This window comes from Buteo buteo, chromosome 21, assembly GCF_964188355.1.
Source record: "Buteo buteo chromosome 21, bButBut1.hap1.1, whole genome shotgun sequence".
In the NCBI taxonomy this organism is placed as follows: Eukaryota; Metazoa; Chordata; class Aves; order Accipitriformes; family Accipitridae; genus Buteo; species Buteo buteo.
In genome coordinates this window covers 15,537,555-15,555,787 of record NC_134191.1, presented here as the reverse complement: position 1 = coordinate 15,555,787, position 18,233 = coordinate 15,537,555, and the positions used below count along the sequence as shown (strand labels likewise).

At 36.1% G+C, this 18,233-nt stretch overlaps 1 protein-coding gene across 3 annotated transcripts in view; it reads right to left on the bottom strand.

The window, feature by feature from the left end:
- The window catches only part of ARHGEF3 (Rho guanine nucleotide exchange factor 3), a 138,555-nt gene that overhangs the window by 60,058 nt on the left and 60,264 nt on the right, over positions 1-18,233 (bottom strand). For all 3 annotated transcript variants that reach the window (XM_075052702.1, XM_075052704.1, XM_075052703.1), the window contains one exon: positions 4,467-4,529. In XM_075052702.1, the coding sequence (XP_074908803.1) occupies positions 4,467-4,529 (63 nt within the window). The remainder of the gene's footprint in view (positions 1-4,466; positions 4,530-18,233) is intronic.

The window sequence follows — 18,233 nt, the reverse complement described above, 5'->3', positions numbered from 1 at the left end:
TGGATCTCTGAGGCCAGTACCATGTCTCCAGCAATGGTAAAGAACAGCTGTCCAGGGAAGTGTGTGAAAGCAGAGTAAACACCTAGTGATACACACATAGTTTACTCTCCCAGACTCCAAAAGTATGCAAGTTCAAGGATTTCTTCAGATGGATCATTTCACTTGGTCTAATAGCTCTTGATGGACTTCCATTAATTTGACCAACCTACTTTTTGAACTCCCACAAACCTCTGGTATCCAAAACACCCTGTGCCAGAATTCTGCCACTGCATGCTAGGTGAAGAAGTATCCCTTTTGGTTTGGTCTGAATCTACAAAGAGTTTCATTTGTGCCCTTAATCACAAGAGAAGGAATAACCTTACACTGATTGTATTTCATAGAACTAATCACCCACCATATTTTTTTCCTAGTATATTTGATTTCAGTTTATATAAGTTTCAGTATATTTGACTATTTCTTATATGGAAACTGTTCCAAACTTTTGATTATTCTAGATAGTTCTATTAGTGCCCCCCCCCTTTGTTTTTTTAGACATAAGTTACCTTGTATACAAATAGTGGACAGCAACACAGTAAGTAAAGGTGATTTTGCGTAACATCACCACAGTTGGTTTCTGTCAGGTATGAACTGACTCTTTTTGAAATTTGCCTTCACAAACATGAGAACAAAAGACAACCAACTCTCTGCCCTGTAACAAAATCTATAATTGTTTGGAACGTCAATTATGGCTCTCAGAGTAAAACCCGAGATGACAAAAGACACATTTCTCCCCAATAGACCATCTTGTAGCATGTCTCCCTTTTCTTGTGCTTTTTAAGCACACACACAGAACAAAATGCTTCTACAGATAAGTATTCAGCCACGGACTGCTGGATTCCAACTGCACGTCTCATGCTACAACATTCCACAGTGCAACTAGAAAACTCTCTAATATTTTCTGATGACATGAGACACTTGGAACTTAAGGAGCAGGTATTCAATCTAGATGCATATTCAGCACTGTCTTTATAATTATCCATCAGCAAAATATGATGTGAAAGGAAAAACAGAAGTTTATTTGCCATGTCCAGAAGCCTCACAAAAGGTGATAGTTCTCCTTTACCACGATGATTATAATCTAATTGGCAGGAACATGAGGCATTAGAAAAAGCATTAATTCTTCCTGCCCAACTTGTTTTAATGTCGACAGCACCAAGTTTTGATGGGTACACTTGTACCAATACCTAAAGCTAAAAAAACAAGGGTGTTGTTCTGAGGTCACATGCCAAGCTGATTTTCCAAACCAAAAGTCACTTTCCCTCTCAAAGTCACCCTGACAGTTTAAGTCTTCTGTTACAGCCAGAGGCAAACTAGCCTTAACACCAATTATTATCAGTGATGACAGCACAGTATCACATGCTGAATAGGAAACTGTAGTATTATAATGTAGAAGAGTTAAGGGCAAAGTAAGTTTCAAAAACACAAGACATAGTACATTCTGTCTGGCTGTACAGCATAAAATAATCAATACTTTCTGGTAATAGAAAAAAAGTGGTGATAGGCTTGAGGCTACCTCAAGCAAAAAAGATAAATCAACTAGTATTTATATAAATTGTCCATTTAAATAAACTGACCATTCTTCAGGATACACCGCATACCACTACTCATTATATCCTCACAGGATATTCCCCACCCTGCTGACCTGAGTAATTCTGAAGTCCTGTAAGGAAAGATTCAAACTTCTTCATTCATTCCTTTGTCACCCCTTCTGTCCCTACAATGTTCTAAGAATACAGACTTAGTATGCATTTAAATTTAAGTAGTGAAGTTAATTGAAGACAGTGGGAATAGTTTTCTTAACAGCCCTCCACACATTTTATTAACAAGATCCCTCTAATTAGGGCTTTACAAGTATTTTCATGAAAATCAAAATTCAACAATTTTAATAGTCATTGTCTCGTAGATCAGCATAGACACATTTAGTTAATTGCTTTATCTTTTCTGCAATTCATGTTTATATTCACTTGTCTTGCCAATAATGTGACCAGCAGGTTGAGGTTGGTGATTTCCCCCCCTGTACTCCGCTCTGGTGAGACCCCACCTGGAGTGCTGCATTCAGCTCTGGGGCCCCCAGCATAAGAAGGACATGGACCTGTTGGAGCGAGTCCAGAAGAGGGCCATGAAGATGATCAGGGGGCTGGAGCACCTCCCCTGTGAAGACAGGCTGAGAGGGTTGGGGGTTGTTGAGCCTGGAGAAGAGAAGGCTCTGGGAAGACCTTATAGAAGCCTTCCAGTACTTATAGCAGCCTTCCAGTCCCTAAAGGGGGCCTGCAAGAAAGGCGGAAAGGGACTTTTTACAAGGGCATGTAGTGATAGGACGAGGGATAATGGCTTTAAACTGAAAGAGGGTAGATTTAGATTAGATATAAGGAAGAAGTTCTTCACTGTGAGGGTGGTGAGGCACTGGAACAGGTTGCCCAGAGAGGTTGTGGCTGCCCCATCCCTGGCAGTGTTCAAGGCCAGGTTGGATGGGGCTTTGAGCAACCTGGTCTAGTGGAAGGTGTCCCTGCCCATGGCAGGGGGTTGGAACTAGATGATCTTTAAGGTCCCTTCCAACACAAACCGTTCTATGATTCTCTGATAATAATGGTTACGCAGAAAAGCAGTATCAAGGAAATAACATTTTATAAATTTTAAGTAGCATTTAATAGCTGGAAATGAAGGACATTCTATTGCTTATCAGTAAACCATGAACCTCACTTAGCTCTATGCTTTCTGTCTGTATTTCTGTGGGCCAAATTCAGAGGTAAAATCACATTAGATTGTCCTCCTCTAAGAATTCACCTATTAACAGAAACTGTACGTTTTCAGCAGTATTTAATCTTTATCTCTTAGCCAAAACAGAAATTATACTCGTCCAAGTATTTCTACAGCAGCATAACAGCTTCTACACAAGAGAATTTTATATAATTGTCTTAATTATACAAGAATAAAATCCATACTCTTTACAGAAACATGAAAATAGTTAAACCCAGCATTTTCCATTCCAGATCAGTCAGGCATCTAAAAAGCTATCAATTTGTGCAGAATAAATAGTCAATTTTGAATCTTCCCTAAAGAATAACAATTTCTTTAAAACTTCTTTAAAGGAGTAACAATTCCTTTGAAGTTGGGCCCAATGTAAGGTCTAATGTGATTAACCAACATTAAAGTATTAGCTAACAGACTAGGTCAGACTACTGTGGGTTTATGATCTCCAAAATCGTGCTGGATTCTACCCAGCCCACTTCAAGTGCCTACAAGAGCTTGCATTTGTCTGCAGCCATCTAGACAGATGAACCCTTAAATGTAATTACTTCTTCAAACTCCAGGTATACTTCAAAAATAAAATTAAAATCTGACCATTAAAGAAACCACAGCACTAGGTTTGACACCTGCTAATAAATAAAAAACTGTTGAAAAAAAGCAGCTTTTATTCTCCATTTTTTAAGTTACTTTTTCTGTCTGTACTATGAGGTCTACAAGAAGAGAAAACTGCTTCAACAGCTGACTGTAAACAAAACACTGAAAGTGATGATACAAATACTGAACAGAAGGAATGGTAAATTTTCCTACATCTATTTTAGTTCCACGGATTTGACATTATAAATGCAAGTGTACCCTTAAGTCACATAAAAATCAACACACATTGCAGTTTACTGCTTACACTCATTAATACTTTGATTCAACATCCACCAAAATCAACGGAAAGGGGCTTGGAACTAGATCAACTAGGTCAACTAAAACTATTCTATGATTATGGCTTATTTTTGAAGTAAACAGACAACAGTTACTGTAGTAATTTTTTTTTTTAAAATAATAAAACAAGTCAATATTTCACCCTTACTTAGAGAAACAAAAAATTCACAAGTCAGAAAGAACCTATTTGTACGGAAAAGTATACACATCATAAATTGTGTAGTTTTTATAAAACATGTTTTCTGATGTCATCTTCACATCTGAAGTGTGTGATAGAGTAGCATAGCTATCTGTAATGTCCACATCACTTCAGCATTGACACACATAGGTCTCACAACTTTATTAATATCATATTACAGAGTTTCAGGCCACCAGCATTAACGACCACTGACATAACTGAAATAAGATTTTTTCTTACAGCTGTGCAACGGGATAAAAGGTCTGTTTTTAAGTCCTGCATTCACAATGCCCTTCTATCCTGGTAATTATTTACTAAAAAGAGATTCACTGCTTTACAACAAACTGTCATTCTGACTTTTTTTCTCTTTAAAATTTTACTACAGAAAAATGAAAAGCAGTAATACATCAAATTTAAATTTTTAGTAATAAGGAGAACAAGTTAATCATGCTATATATGAAAACAATACAGCTGAAAAGATGAATGGGTTTATTTCAGAGTACCCATAGCAGCCACGTTTTAGTTCGTGGGGGTGGGGAGGGAAGGCAAAAAGGAAAATGAAATTACTCACACTTGTATCCAGGCTGCAGACACTGAATGTATCTTCATCTTGAGTACTCTGCTTTCGTTTTTTCTACAAAACAAAGTGAAAAGAAAAGCTCAGTTTTGATGAATAGTGCCAACTATCATTAGCTTGATCCTAAATCAGGTATATATAATGAAGTCATACACATACATATATGTATAGTTATTTAATTTCTCTCATCACCATTACAATCACCATGCATGTGAATATAAACTCTTATTTTTACAAGTTGAAAAGCTATCTATCAGCACATTAGTAAATCAAATGCTGTTTCTTCTGCTTAAAAAGAATTAGGTTCACTTCAATTAAGAAACTTATTTCTAACTAAAAATAAAAGTAATTATTGCATATTGTAAATTGTACTTTGGCACTTGATAGGAACTTTTGTAACTAATGAGACTGTCAGGAGGAGACACTCATATTTTGTGTCACAAGCTTATACTTAGATTTTTCAAAATACACATTTGGCAATCAAGTTACTATTCCCAGACAGTCAATATTACATAGTGAGGATAATAGGTGAAATGTACTGCAGGAATTAAATTAACATATATTTGGATTTCAATATCCATGTCAGTGATTGCATTCTGCTCTATATTCAGGTTTTGTTTTGGAAAATGGCAAGCCCTCCCTCATGTCATTTCACAGATTCACCACAAGATTAATCTTCATGCCCTTCAAATAAGAAGTATGAAATTTCATTTAACAGAGCTCTGCATTTTCTACCAGGCCAGGAAGATTTAGGAAACAAGAGAAGTCACAGAATACATGATCCTTATTTATCCAGCTGTGTTGTCTTCCACTGTCAGCTACAGATAAGCATTCACACATAATAATAGCTGCGATTTAGTTTCCAGTCTACAGAAGTCAAAGATGAGCAATTTAAAGAACAAAACCACCCATACAGATGCCATATGGAGCTCCTATCTTACGAGATGACGAAAGCTCAGCTAAAAGGTGGAAGCTACATGTTCTGCAGGTATTTTTTAATTGTTTATACATATATATAAAAACCTGTATCCCTCCTCCCCAGAACCCGTGCTCCTAGCTCTTCTGAAGCCTGGAGGTTTTATTCCATCAAGCTAGAAAAACAACCGTTGCATCTACTAGGTTGAGCATATGGTTTCTGAGAACTGTTTCTTTGATGAACAAAGATAAGGAATATTTATCATAAAATCCAGAAGTTTTGATTTCATGCTGTTTTAAAATTAAACTGTAGGTGTTGAAACTTTTTATATTTACTCACTAGTTTTCCGCAGATCTTTGACTTGTGTAATCACATTTAAATACAATTTCTCTATTTTTTAGGAAATAACTTGTCTCACTTTTTTCTGACAATGATAATTTTAAAGTCTAGGACAGCTGTGTGTCCTGGTTTCTGCTTAACACCATTATTATTCAGAAACAGAAACTGGATCATGAGTTCTCTCACCACATTACACAATAAGAAGTGTTTTATGAAAAGTAATTCTTCACCCACAGACTATGCACAATCAAATCCCTCTTACCGTTACAGTACAGATTTTCAGCAACAAGTTAAAGGACAGAATAGAACTCAGGAATTTCTGGACCAGACCACACTGAGCAACAAACAGAAATATCTGAAATAATACTGAGTATATTTGTTTATCCTGTGGCAGTGTTTTATAAGGTTTGGGGGTTTTTTTGTCCCACAGGATAAACTAATCTGAATTATTATTCTAGGATTAGCCAATATGAATTCATGATGAAAAACACAAAACAGGGATGAGATCTGTAAAGTCAGTACTTTGTCCAGAGGGTAACATTTCCTAAGATCCTAGTGAACATGTTGCAGACTATTCTTCAAACCTAATCTAGACTTCTCTAGATACAAATGCATGTGTCCTCTAGGTTTTCCTCAAAAAATTACGTATTGATTCTACTTAAATCGACACTGAGCCTTTACTTTACAAACAAGAAATTACAAACCTAAAAGGTACCATCCCTCCCACAGAGTGGACACAGGTGAAATCAAAACAAAGGGTGTTTAGATTTCGAAAACAGATTTCTACAAGAGAAGGGTAAATTAAAATGGTGTATGGATCTGGTATACCTGAACCTATACTAACTGATGATTCTGGTTTATGGATAGATGGGATGCCACTGCATTCACAGCTTGGGTTGGTATTGGTTTAAGTCTGACACCTTTAGTTATGGAAGTATAAAAATGTTGTAAATCTAAGCCTCAGTCTGCAAAATATTAGAATAAAAGTTAATTCCAAAAGAATAGCTATAATAATACAACATCACTCAAAAAAAAAGTTAGATGCTTAATTAGAGTATGTGTTCTCAATGCTCTATATACAGGTCAAATTTTAAAAAAAATTGTCTCTCTAAAATGAATACTATGCATTTTGGAACTGTAACAAATGTTTTCTATAATGGAATAGATGCAATTTCATTGTTAACAGAGTGTGACAAATGACCACACACACAACAAATAGGTAGCTCCTTTGTTAAATAACTGATTAAAAGATTCTTACTGGTGGTCACATGGCTACAGATTAAACATAGAATGTGCCATTCCCAACACAGGCCATCTCTAATGAAAGCAGATTGAGACTATAAATTACCTGATATGAAGTACAAGTTTACTAGCAAGGCTACAGGATTAAAGTGAACTTGAATGAGACAGGACATCCTGTTGCTGTAGAAGGAAAGTTACACAACAACAACAATTATGTGTGGGCTTCTGACTACTACATTCGAAGTGGGTATATGGGTCCAAAACAGAGGTATCATGGACAAAGCAGTGTCCAAGGCAAGGCTATTCAGGTAAAGCACAGCAGAAAACGTAGTTAGTAGTAAATATTAACATGCTTATATCATCTTTAGAGACAACCTCTTTGGTTATATAACTAACTCTCAATATATTCAGTAGCATCTGTGATGTACACACCAAAAGGGATGAAGACAGGTAAATGTAAGAAAAGCAATTACATATTGAAGAAGCCTGGGACAGCCTCCACAAAGTAGATCCCTTGCTCTACCTTATACTTTATTGTGCTAATCAAAGGATCACTCCTCACCTTATTTTAGCTCTTCTACTTGCTGAAAAGTAACACACACACACACAAATCTGCCTCACAGCATGTATACTATACTATTCTTGTTGCCTGGAAGTTTGCAAGTATTATACTACTTCCATTCTCTCTAAGTTTGTCTCAGCGGCTATGCAAGACAAGTCATTTAATACAGAAATTGTTCATCAACCGCTGCAGGCAAGATTAATGTTTTAAATTTTCTAAAGAGTTTCAAGGGCTATTATCATTGTGTAAGTGTGTGTGTAGGGGGGAAACACCATGGCAAAAAAAAAAAATCCAATAATTGAGCTACCAAATAAATTTCTTTGCCCGTAATAAATGGATTAGAAGCAAAGATTGCAGTGGATATTGTGCAGGGAGCATAAGGTGCTCATTAAATTAATCCGTGCTCTTTGTGAGGATCTTTTACCCAAAGGAGTTACAAGCCCTGTCTTGGTTGCCATAGCACAATGCAGCTGACCTGTGAATCTGTCATGTTCCAGAAAATCACCCCTTAAATATTGCTCTCCACTTTATGTTTTCAATCACACGGCACATCAAGTAATACAAACTTCACCCCATTCTCAACAATTTCGTGTTTATTCCTTTCACAAAAGATCCTAGAAGTGCAGTGTGATAGCTTTAGCACAAACCCAGAAGAAGAGTTAATGGATTAAGCATTGTATGTATTGCACACTTTCGTAGTAGAATAAGCTTCACTGCAAAGCCAAGGAACTTTAACAGTGAAATGAATTTATAGCCCAAATACTGAAATCAGTTAAGTGGCATATTAACAAAGAAGTTAAACTTCCTGAGAGAATCTAAGCAAGCAGCGCTCTGAGAGGTTCAAATATCTATTTGCACACATTGCTTGAATGACAAATAAATGTATCAAACAAATCCTAACGGCATCATAATGTATTACGGTAGATTTTTCATACCAGCTTATATTGGCACACAGGACTACGTTAAGCCAAAAAACATGTGTGAATCTTTATTCAACATGACACCTGCACTGACCCAGGCATAGCACTAGGGAGAAAATACCGACTTCTTAATTCCATTTTATTACCTTGCATGTGAAGTATCCCTAGTTCTTGTTAATATCTCTTACAATTATCTATGGCTGTACCAATCACCATTTTTAATACAATTTAATAGGGTTTTTTAGGACTATATGGCTTGAAGAAGCATGTGCAATAGGGAGAAGGAAAGCCCATGCTGAGTGTGCTATATTAAGATGACATATACTCAGTCATCCATGAGTACACCCATGCAGACATCTTACAGAAAACTGCAGAAGATTTAACCACAAAAATGTCAAGGGATAAAAAAGTTGAGGCCTTATGGATACCTGAGCATGCCTGAGTTATATACACAAGTTAAGTAATACACAATCATATTCTAATATACTGCATATGCATGTTGTTTTAGCAGAACCATGTCCAGTTAGAGATTGTATCAGGTTTTGTTTTCATTCAAATCCCATAAGAAGCCCTAACATATTATGAATACTACGAAACAGGGATAAAGTTGTAAGACACATGACCATTAGCATTCCCTATCTTTGTTCCTGGGAAGCACATTAAAGCTATTAATGTGAATATTCCTGAAATTTTAAAGTGAACTATCCAAATAGAACCCATCTCTATTTTAAATTCAGAGTAATAATATTAAAAATAATCCCATTAAAAGGTAGTATGCTATCCTTATACTAGACATGATCACTCATCATCTCCAGTGTATATTATTTACATGAGTAATGTCATACTGCAGCATTGTATGAAATTCATTAAATACAAAATACTGTGATTACTCCATATTAGGCTATAAGCAATGGACAAATGCCACCTGCTATCTCACTGCAGAGTATTGTCCTGGTTTCAGCTGGGATGGAGTTAACTGTCTTCCTAGTAGCTGGTACAGTGCTGTGTTTTGAGTTCGGTATGAGAAGAATGTTGATAACACACTGATGTTTTCAGTTGTTGCTAAGTAGTGTTTAGTCGCAAGTCAAGGATTTTTCAGCTTCTCACGCCCAGCCAGCAAGAAAGCTGGAGGGGTACAAGAAGTTGGCACAGGACACAGCCAGGGCAGCTGACCCAAAGCGGCCAACGGGGTATTCCATACCGTGTGACGTTCCATCTAGTACAGAAACTGGGGGGAGTAGGGGCAGGGGAATTGCTGCTCAGGGACTAACTGGGTGTTGGTCAGCGGGTGGTGAGCAATTGCACTGCGCATCATTTGTATATTCTAATCCTTTTATTATTGCTTTTGTCATTTTATTAGTGTTGACATAATCATTATTAGTTTCTTCTTTTCTGTTCTATTAAACCATTCTTATCTCAACCCACGAGTTTTATTTCTTTTCCCGATCTTCTCCCCCATCCCACAGTGGGGGGCGGGGGGAGTGAGCGGCTGCGTGGTGCTTAGTTGCCGACTGGGGTTAAACCATGACAAGTATTTATTTCTCTATCAGAATTTTTATGTACTTGAAAAAAACTAAATTGAAAAACATTATGAAGCTGTTTGCCTTGCTGGGAAAAAAGGACAGCCTGCAACACTTCGATAACTCCCCTCTCCTGCAAAATATTTGTAGACCTTAAAAAAGGTTTGTGTGAAAAAAGTATACCAATAACAAGTATCTATTCTGAATAGAAATGTGTCTCTTTTCTGACTGCCCATACAGATGCATTACATGCATCTGAATGTATACCTCTAGACTGAAAAATGTTGTCTATCACACCTGGGGTTTTTTTTTATCTTTTGAAATAAAATAAAATAAAAAAAAAATTAAAAATCTAAGTCCCCAGACCACAATGACCAGGTGTATAACAATTTTGAATCTTGATCCACGTTTGTGATACTGTTGCCTAAAAGGCTGCGATTACATCCATAGTTATAGAGACAGAACGCTTCGTGGTCTTAACATAGCAGGAAAGAATTGTTCTCAATAATTATCTCACAGGACATGAGAAAGTAAGATATCCAATTATATATTAAAGCAGTGATTTAATTAAAGGAATTAGAGCAATAAGACATTGTTATAGGAAGGCTGGATTAACATCCTCTCTCCATCACAGGGTTTTAGTTATCAATACCAGAGATTTATATTTTACCACCTGGGAGATGAAATGCAAAGATGCACAAAAATAGCTTGATAAAAAACCCATCCTGTGATGGGGAAGGAAATGCTTTTCAGAAGAATCGCTGACTTTTGCTAAATCATCTATCCATTCTAATTGCTTAGAAACGTGTCTGCACACGGACTGGCATCAAAATAAATAATAGTTTAACACAATGTATTTGCATACGTGCATAATACCCTTAAACCTTTTCAGTCATAGACAGACTCATTTCAAAACAAAACATAAAATAACTTACTTTTTAAGCCCTTTTTTCATACAGAAATCAATTTAACAAATGAGGATCCATTCATTCTACCAAAAGACTTTCTCCACACACCCCCAAAACAAAAAGTCCAAAATAAAGGAAAACTAAAAAGCATTTAATCATTCTGTATTTCAAATTGTTTTCATATAAAAATATCTAAAACCCTCAGCCTTTCTAGAAAATGCATCTGGGCATACTTCAACATTGCTAATTGGAAGAAAGCAACTTTGTAAAAGACAGAGTTCTAATATAGGATTTAAATAAATATAAGTAGGTAGAGGTGCATATATATATACACATACTTACATATAATCCATAAGTGCATATACAAATACATATATACATGTATATATCACATACTTGGGGGCGGGAGGTGTTTTGGGTTGGGTTTTTTTGATTTTTTAAAAAACAAGGCAAACATACCACAACATGTTCTACTATGGTTCCTTTGAATGTCCTATTAAGATTTAGGGGGAGGGAAGTATGCAATGAACTAAAAATTATTTGGGTAAACATCATTAAGTCTAAGTTAAAGAAACAGTTTTCCATACCAGTAATAATTCGAAGTTTCTTTAAACTGATTCCTAGGTGGCAAAATGAAAGTTAACATATTTTTTTGCGAAGTTCGATAATGAGAGCAATTGTGGACTCCCAATCCTAATTCTCATAATAGAACATCACCCCACACTGCATTTTCAAGGGAAAACATCTAAAGAGGCATGAATGTAAACATATTTTATATCTCTGACTATTGTACATGTGAATTATTTCCTAATCAATTGCCTACTTTTATGAAAGAAAATTAGGTCATGAATAATGACCCAATGAATGCATTCATTCATTAATGTATAAACACTGCATTTCCACTAAGTTTGTCCTATGTTATACAAGTTTAATCAAAAAATAAAACCCCTTTAACTAAACAAAACCAAAATTTGCAATAATACAGAAAAGGGAAAACCATTTAGCCAACAAAATTTTTTTATCATTTTTACTGGTGAGGAAAAGGCAAGAAGGGATTCACTGTTCTGGATTTTATGCTCCCCTCCAGTTTATGGTACACTATTATCAAGGACAACCCAAAGGACAGTATCTCTATCAGACTGAGTTAAAAAAACAAAACCAACCAAAGAAAAACAATTTTAAGAGATCACATAGAATCAAAAATAAAATCCAAAAGGGATTAATGTGGAAGTCAGGGAGAAAACAGACCAAATACTTAACAGGAAGTCAAACATCATAGGCCAGAAAAGGTTCAAGCCACACTCCAAAGGGCGGACTATGTCTGCATGAAAAGCAACTCCACTACATGGTTTCTTCTAATTTTAAAAAGCAATTAGTATCTTCTTAGCCATCTGAGAGCTCTCTCAATCTACAAGGAACCTTCACATCAAGTGCCTGATGATGGTCTTCTGCACTAGGAGTCACAGTCGATGTTTAAGCAGCCGGGAATAAGGCAGGAACATACCATCATTTTCTTTGTATAAAGACATCACATCACAACAATAGTCCAGACTTTCATGTGAATTTCTAATCACACTGTTTTTATACAACATTCCTTCAAGAAAATCCAGTTAGCTTATAAATTCACTTGATATGTAAATCATTTTTATCAGCAAAATCCATATGTATATATTCAAATACACTAGCGATTCTAAGCACTCTTCTATTTTTAAATATCTAACGTACAGAAGCCGGTAAGTTCAAAAGAATATTCAGACGCTACAGTTCTCATCTTTTTTCCTTTGTAGTTTGTCAGTACTTCCACACCCATCCATAACATGTTGATCCCTTTCTTAAAAAGCCCTGAAAAATACCACTTGCCAAGACCTAATTTATTACTTTAATGACTCCAAAACCTTCACCTGCTGTTGCTTCGATGTTAGATCTGTTTCAAGTTTTCACTGTTTCCATTTCAAATCACATTCAAATGATCTCAAAGGTATCAAGCTCCCAGTTAGTTATATCGCAGAGTATGGAGGATTCCAAGTCAGGACACAGAGTCCCGTGATGAGGTACAAATAGTAGAAAACAGATGTTAAAAAGTATGCAAGAAGTGAAGTAGAATGAAAGAATTAAGGACAAACCTGACTGGGAGGGAAGTATTTCAATTCTCCAGACTAATGTAAAATGTTTCCAGAAGTTTCACACATGACACAGCCAGAACACGAAAAAGTTAAAATATTTCAGTTTGGGCTTCCTAATGCAACAGAAGGAAATTCTGACTAAAAGCTTCAACATTTTTTCTCACCTGCTGTTATCACTCAGTTAACAAAATATGCCTTGGATCCAGCTCAAATTGGGTATAAAATTACTAGGCAAAAGATTAATAACCTTCTATCTTAAGGTTAGTTGAATAATCACTAATTTAACATTTCCTGCCACAGGTGACGGGATATAACATCACAAAGCAGACTTCAGAAGAGAACTAGAAGAGGCAGCAGTGGTATCACATTACCCAGCTTCAAGCCAGAACGCTTGTGATACTGAAACAAGAATAAGCCTCAAGTAGGATTACCCATTTTCCATCTTATCACATTACTGTTGCACTGACATTCAAGTGTCTAAGATGAAATAAAGGTACAGATGCCAAAAAAAAAAAAAAAAAAAAAAAAAAAAAAAAAGGGTTTTGGCCTGGCTGATACAATGCACAGTTCTAGAAAGAAGTCTGTATAGAGGGAAACCATGTCATACCAATCACATAAGCATCTCTGTCCACAATAACCAGCTGGAAAACTCTGAATTTCCTATTGAATACGGTGTTCCTCCTAAGTTTCGTTCAGAGCTAACCAATTACAATTTCACAAACAGGTGATAATTCATTCCCTACTTTAAGCTCATTCAGAGTGATGCATGATGCATCTCCTGTCATCTTTTAAGGCCAGCCCTCTTTTCACTTTACCGTAGCCTATCACCTTCATGCCAGTACTATTATTCCTCCCTGCTTATCTTTCACTTCCATGGCATACCACTGACAGTTCTAAGAGCTTGAAGGCATGGGAAGACAACAGCATCTTAAAGCAAGGTTTCCCAGAGCATAGTGCCTTTTTTTTAGCTAAATGATGCATCATACACACTTTTTGGGACCATAAGTTCAGAATACTGAATTCTAATATAAAGTTTTACAAAAAGAACAGAACTTGTTATCCTGCATTCCAATTCACAGTTCTTTATGTTGTATTGGCAAAAAGAATGTCCTTAAGCTCTAAAGAGAGACAAAAATTCCTTAGTTTTATAATAAAACTGGTTTCTGCATATATTTCCGCTGCCCTCTACTGTTCAGAATACCAAAGACATTACAGGTTTCTTTTTCTCAAGAGTGGCACAAAAATCTAAACCAAAGCTTTATTCCTTTTGAGGGAGAAACAGTCAGAGATTAACCAATAGCACAGTTTGCACCTAGTCTGGTACAAAGCTTTGCCTTTGTTCTATTTCCCACTCTGCACGTGTTCAGCTGGCAGGCTCTTTGTATATTGGCGTTAGTAACAAAACTTGCTTTTCTTGATGTCTCAAGCAAAATGAATGAAAAAAGACTCTGCTCTAAGTCTGTTACAACACAGCAGAAAACTCTGAAATGGAGGTGAGGTAATCTATGACACTTAAGACTTTGCCACTGAAACTATCTAAGCGCTTCTGAGGAATCATGCGCATCTCCGCCAGACAAAATGGCAGCTCCTTTTCACCTTTCTCTAAGCACAGAGAGCAAGCTTTATTTCTGCAGTGCTTATTGTGATGGATTTGAGATTTTCCGGTCAATGTATTATAAAATGAACACAGAAGTGAACAATGAAATGAAAATTATGTTCAATGTGTTTAACATTAACAACAGGAAATGGGTGTGCATGTACGGGATGCTGTAAGGACAAGGATCAGCAGAGCTTTGTTTGAGGACTGGTATTTATTCTATCTTTATTTAACCTTCTTCCTTCCCCTTTTCGGAAGACGGGGGAGAGTCTCAGTCACTGGAATCTAGCAGAGAGTTAAACATGCTGAAACATTTTCAGTTTAGTGTAAAGTCTGAATCAAATTCAGTTAAGTTACATACTTTTATTTCTTTCTCTGTAGGAGTTCTTTGTTGCATGAGTGAACAGCAATCTTTACTATATGATCCTTTCTCAGTCAAAACTTTAAGATTGCTACATAAATTATGGTTTTAATTAACACAATCAATACCTAAGGATTCTAAATTCACCTACCATATAAATGAAAACTTAAGATGCAATTTAAAAGACTCCATACACTGTTTAGATTCATCTTCTGTTCTCACAAACACTTTTCAGATGGGATGGGATCTGTCTGATCCAGTTCTTTGTGGCCACAAGTAATATCATCAGTCAGCAGGCAAATAATCCCTTAATTCCTTTGCCTTTAGCAAGCTGATGTGATGAAGTTGCAGTTCCCAGCCTTGTATGTTTGTATTGAGGGAGTTTATTATAGGTCTACTTGTAAAAGCAAGTACAATCAAAGTTGGGCTATTTCAATGCTCTAACTCTACCCTTAAAGGTTTTGCACACTTGAATGCATGGGGACTTACTCTGACTGGACAGCAATGACCTGTACTTGCTGTGGTTGACCATTTAATCACAGCTGTCAACCACCACTTCTGGTTCCAAAACTGCTACATCTGGGTACCTAAGACGTAAGACTTTTTTTCTTGGAACAAAAATCACAGTGAAATTTTCTCACTTGAAAAGCAGATTCATTCAAATGACATTTTATTATTATTTTTATTATATTATTTATTGTTTAGGTTTGGGGGTTTTATTCTTCGTTTGTTTTTAAGAATGTCACGGATCCAACAGAGCTTCTTATTGTAAAAGAGATCTTGGATTGCTGATGCTGTGCACAGCACTGGAACCACATACAGCAGAATGAAAGAATTTCCATAAACTAGGTCTCCACGTGGCATTCAATTGGCTTACATTTGCAAAAACTGCATTAATCCCTTATTATTCTAATACTCTACTGCTAGTCTGCTTTCCCCCAGCCTCCTGCATTCAGCACCATTATGCCTCTGTACCTTTAAAACCCCAGACAGGTTCCTGCATATGGCTTTTGATCTAAGCATCTCAAGTGCTCTTCTTCAGCATCACACAGAACAGATAAAATGGCTGCACCAGAAACGGATTCTTCTGCAGATGAAAACAATACCACTTTACTAAAATTACATGTTGCTATATCTATTTTGGGGTTCGATATATATAAACACAAACACTTTAGCTCCCTTTCTCAGGAAACAAGCTTATGGGATATTGGTCAATATCCATGTGACTCCCAATTCTTGCATTATTTTATTTTTGTAAAACTTGTTGCCCAGTTTCAATGAAAATTGACAAAGAGATAAAGACTTATATCATTTTGGACAAAGCATATAGAACAGGAGACAGAATTTGCACCCAACTTAAAAGATTTCAAAGTAAGCTCAGCAATGTTAGTAGATGCTGGACAATCTGTGTGAGTTTACTTCACAAACATGCATCTCCCTGGTGTTCCATAAAACTGTGGCATTTATTGGATTTCCTCTGCTATAAGTTTTTGAGTGAATGATATCTAAAATATAGCCACAGCAAATATGCATATTAAGTACATCCAAAAAGACTACACCAATTTAACAGTATGGCAGTTAGTAATCACCAGTCCCATTCTTGAGCTATTTAATAAGAACTGAGAATTCAAACATGTAACATCTATTAAACTAATATTTTCACTAGTTGAATAGCTCTTCATTTCTCTGACAGTGTTAATAAACTTTCTGAGCCTGTTGCAATTTTTATTTACCTTTCTTAAACTTGATTTAAGTCAGAATTCCATAAAGCATTCCAGATAGCATCTTAAATACATCCTGTGCAATAAATTGATCATCTCTCTCTATTGAAAATTGTCACAGGGAACAGAAAAAAAACCCCACAATATATATATCCCAAATATATATATCCCAATTAACAATCCAGTCTTAAGCTTCAGTGTACTTAAGTCACATTCTCCACAGCAAATCCAAGTGCATATAGGCCCCCAAACATATCCCTGACTTGCTTTCCTGGCACTACAGGCCCCAACTTTTATCATGTTTCTAAGAACTTCAAAGTACAGTTTTATTCAACATATATGCAAATATTTTGAAGTAACTTTGCTTCTTAAGTAAGAGGAAGCTCTTTAGTTTTCTAACAAGTGGAAAGATGCTACAAGCTGAGACTAGAGGTACAAAGTTAAGGGATCAGATTTATGCACTTGTGACCCTAATGTGCTACTCTTATTCACATATTATTAACAGCCCAAAACTAAAATCCCATACAAATCATTAAAAACAATCAAGTAGTAAATGCTAACCATTGCAGCATGTAAAACAGGTCAATGTGTACAATGCAGCTCTTTCTAAATTATCCTGAAAAGTTTGAAATGACAGATTTTATAATATAATTGTATACTCTGTTCTACTGCCTAATTAACATTACAATCAGTAAGTGTTCCCCCAATATTTAACCTAAATCTCCCTTGCTAGAAAATAAGCCCACTTACTCCTGTGCTACCCTTGGCAAATACAGAGAACAAGTACCAACTTTATAATTGTTCCCACACACTCAAGAGACAAATGTATACTTGTATCTCATATCAAGTCTCTTATTTTTCTACACACAACATGGTACTAAATCTTTTAAACTTTCTTCATAGGCTGTATTTTCTACAGTTATTATCAATCTGGCTACTTTTCTGTCCACATCTTTCCAAAGTGCAATGTCTAAAACTGCAGGTGATACCACATACACATGCTGTAGAGCAGAATCATTATGCACTGTAAATACACTGTAAATAGGATCTGTTACAGCTTTCACTTTGACAATGGATAGACTCATGCACATCTATAAATATTCCCATGTAAACCCTAGCATCAGCCAAAATCCTCATTTTCACACAAGGAGACAGAGATGTTTACACGTGTATGATAAAAAAACAAAACCAGAAACATAAAACCACCATCCTGCAGCAATAAACTACCAATACATAGAGAAAAATAAACAGTCATCCATCCCACTGGGAATATCAGGGCACATTAATCTAACCTTTTAACAAATCTCTTTTCTTACAGAAGGAAACATTCCTGCTAAGCAACGTTTTGGTTTCATTAATATCCAATTTTAAATCCTGGCATGCTGGGCAGCAATATCTGTGCAATTTCAACTTACTACAATACCACACACGCAAACAATAAAAAGTAACACGATCCCAAATTTACATTTACCTGATGATGCACAAAAAAGCAACACCACACCATGAGGTACTTCTTATTGTACTCAGATTTTAGAAGGTTTCTTAATCTTTG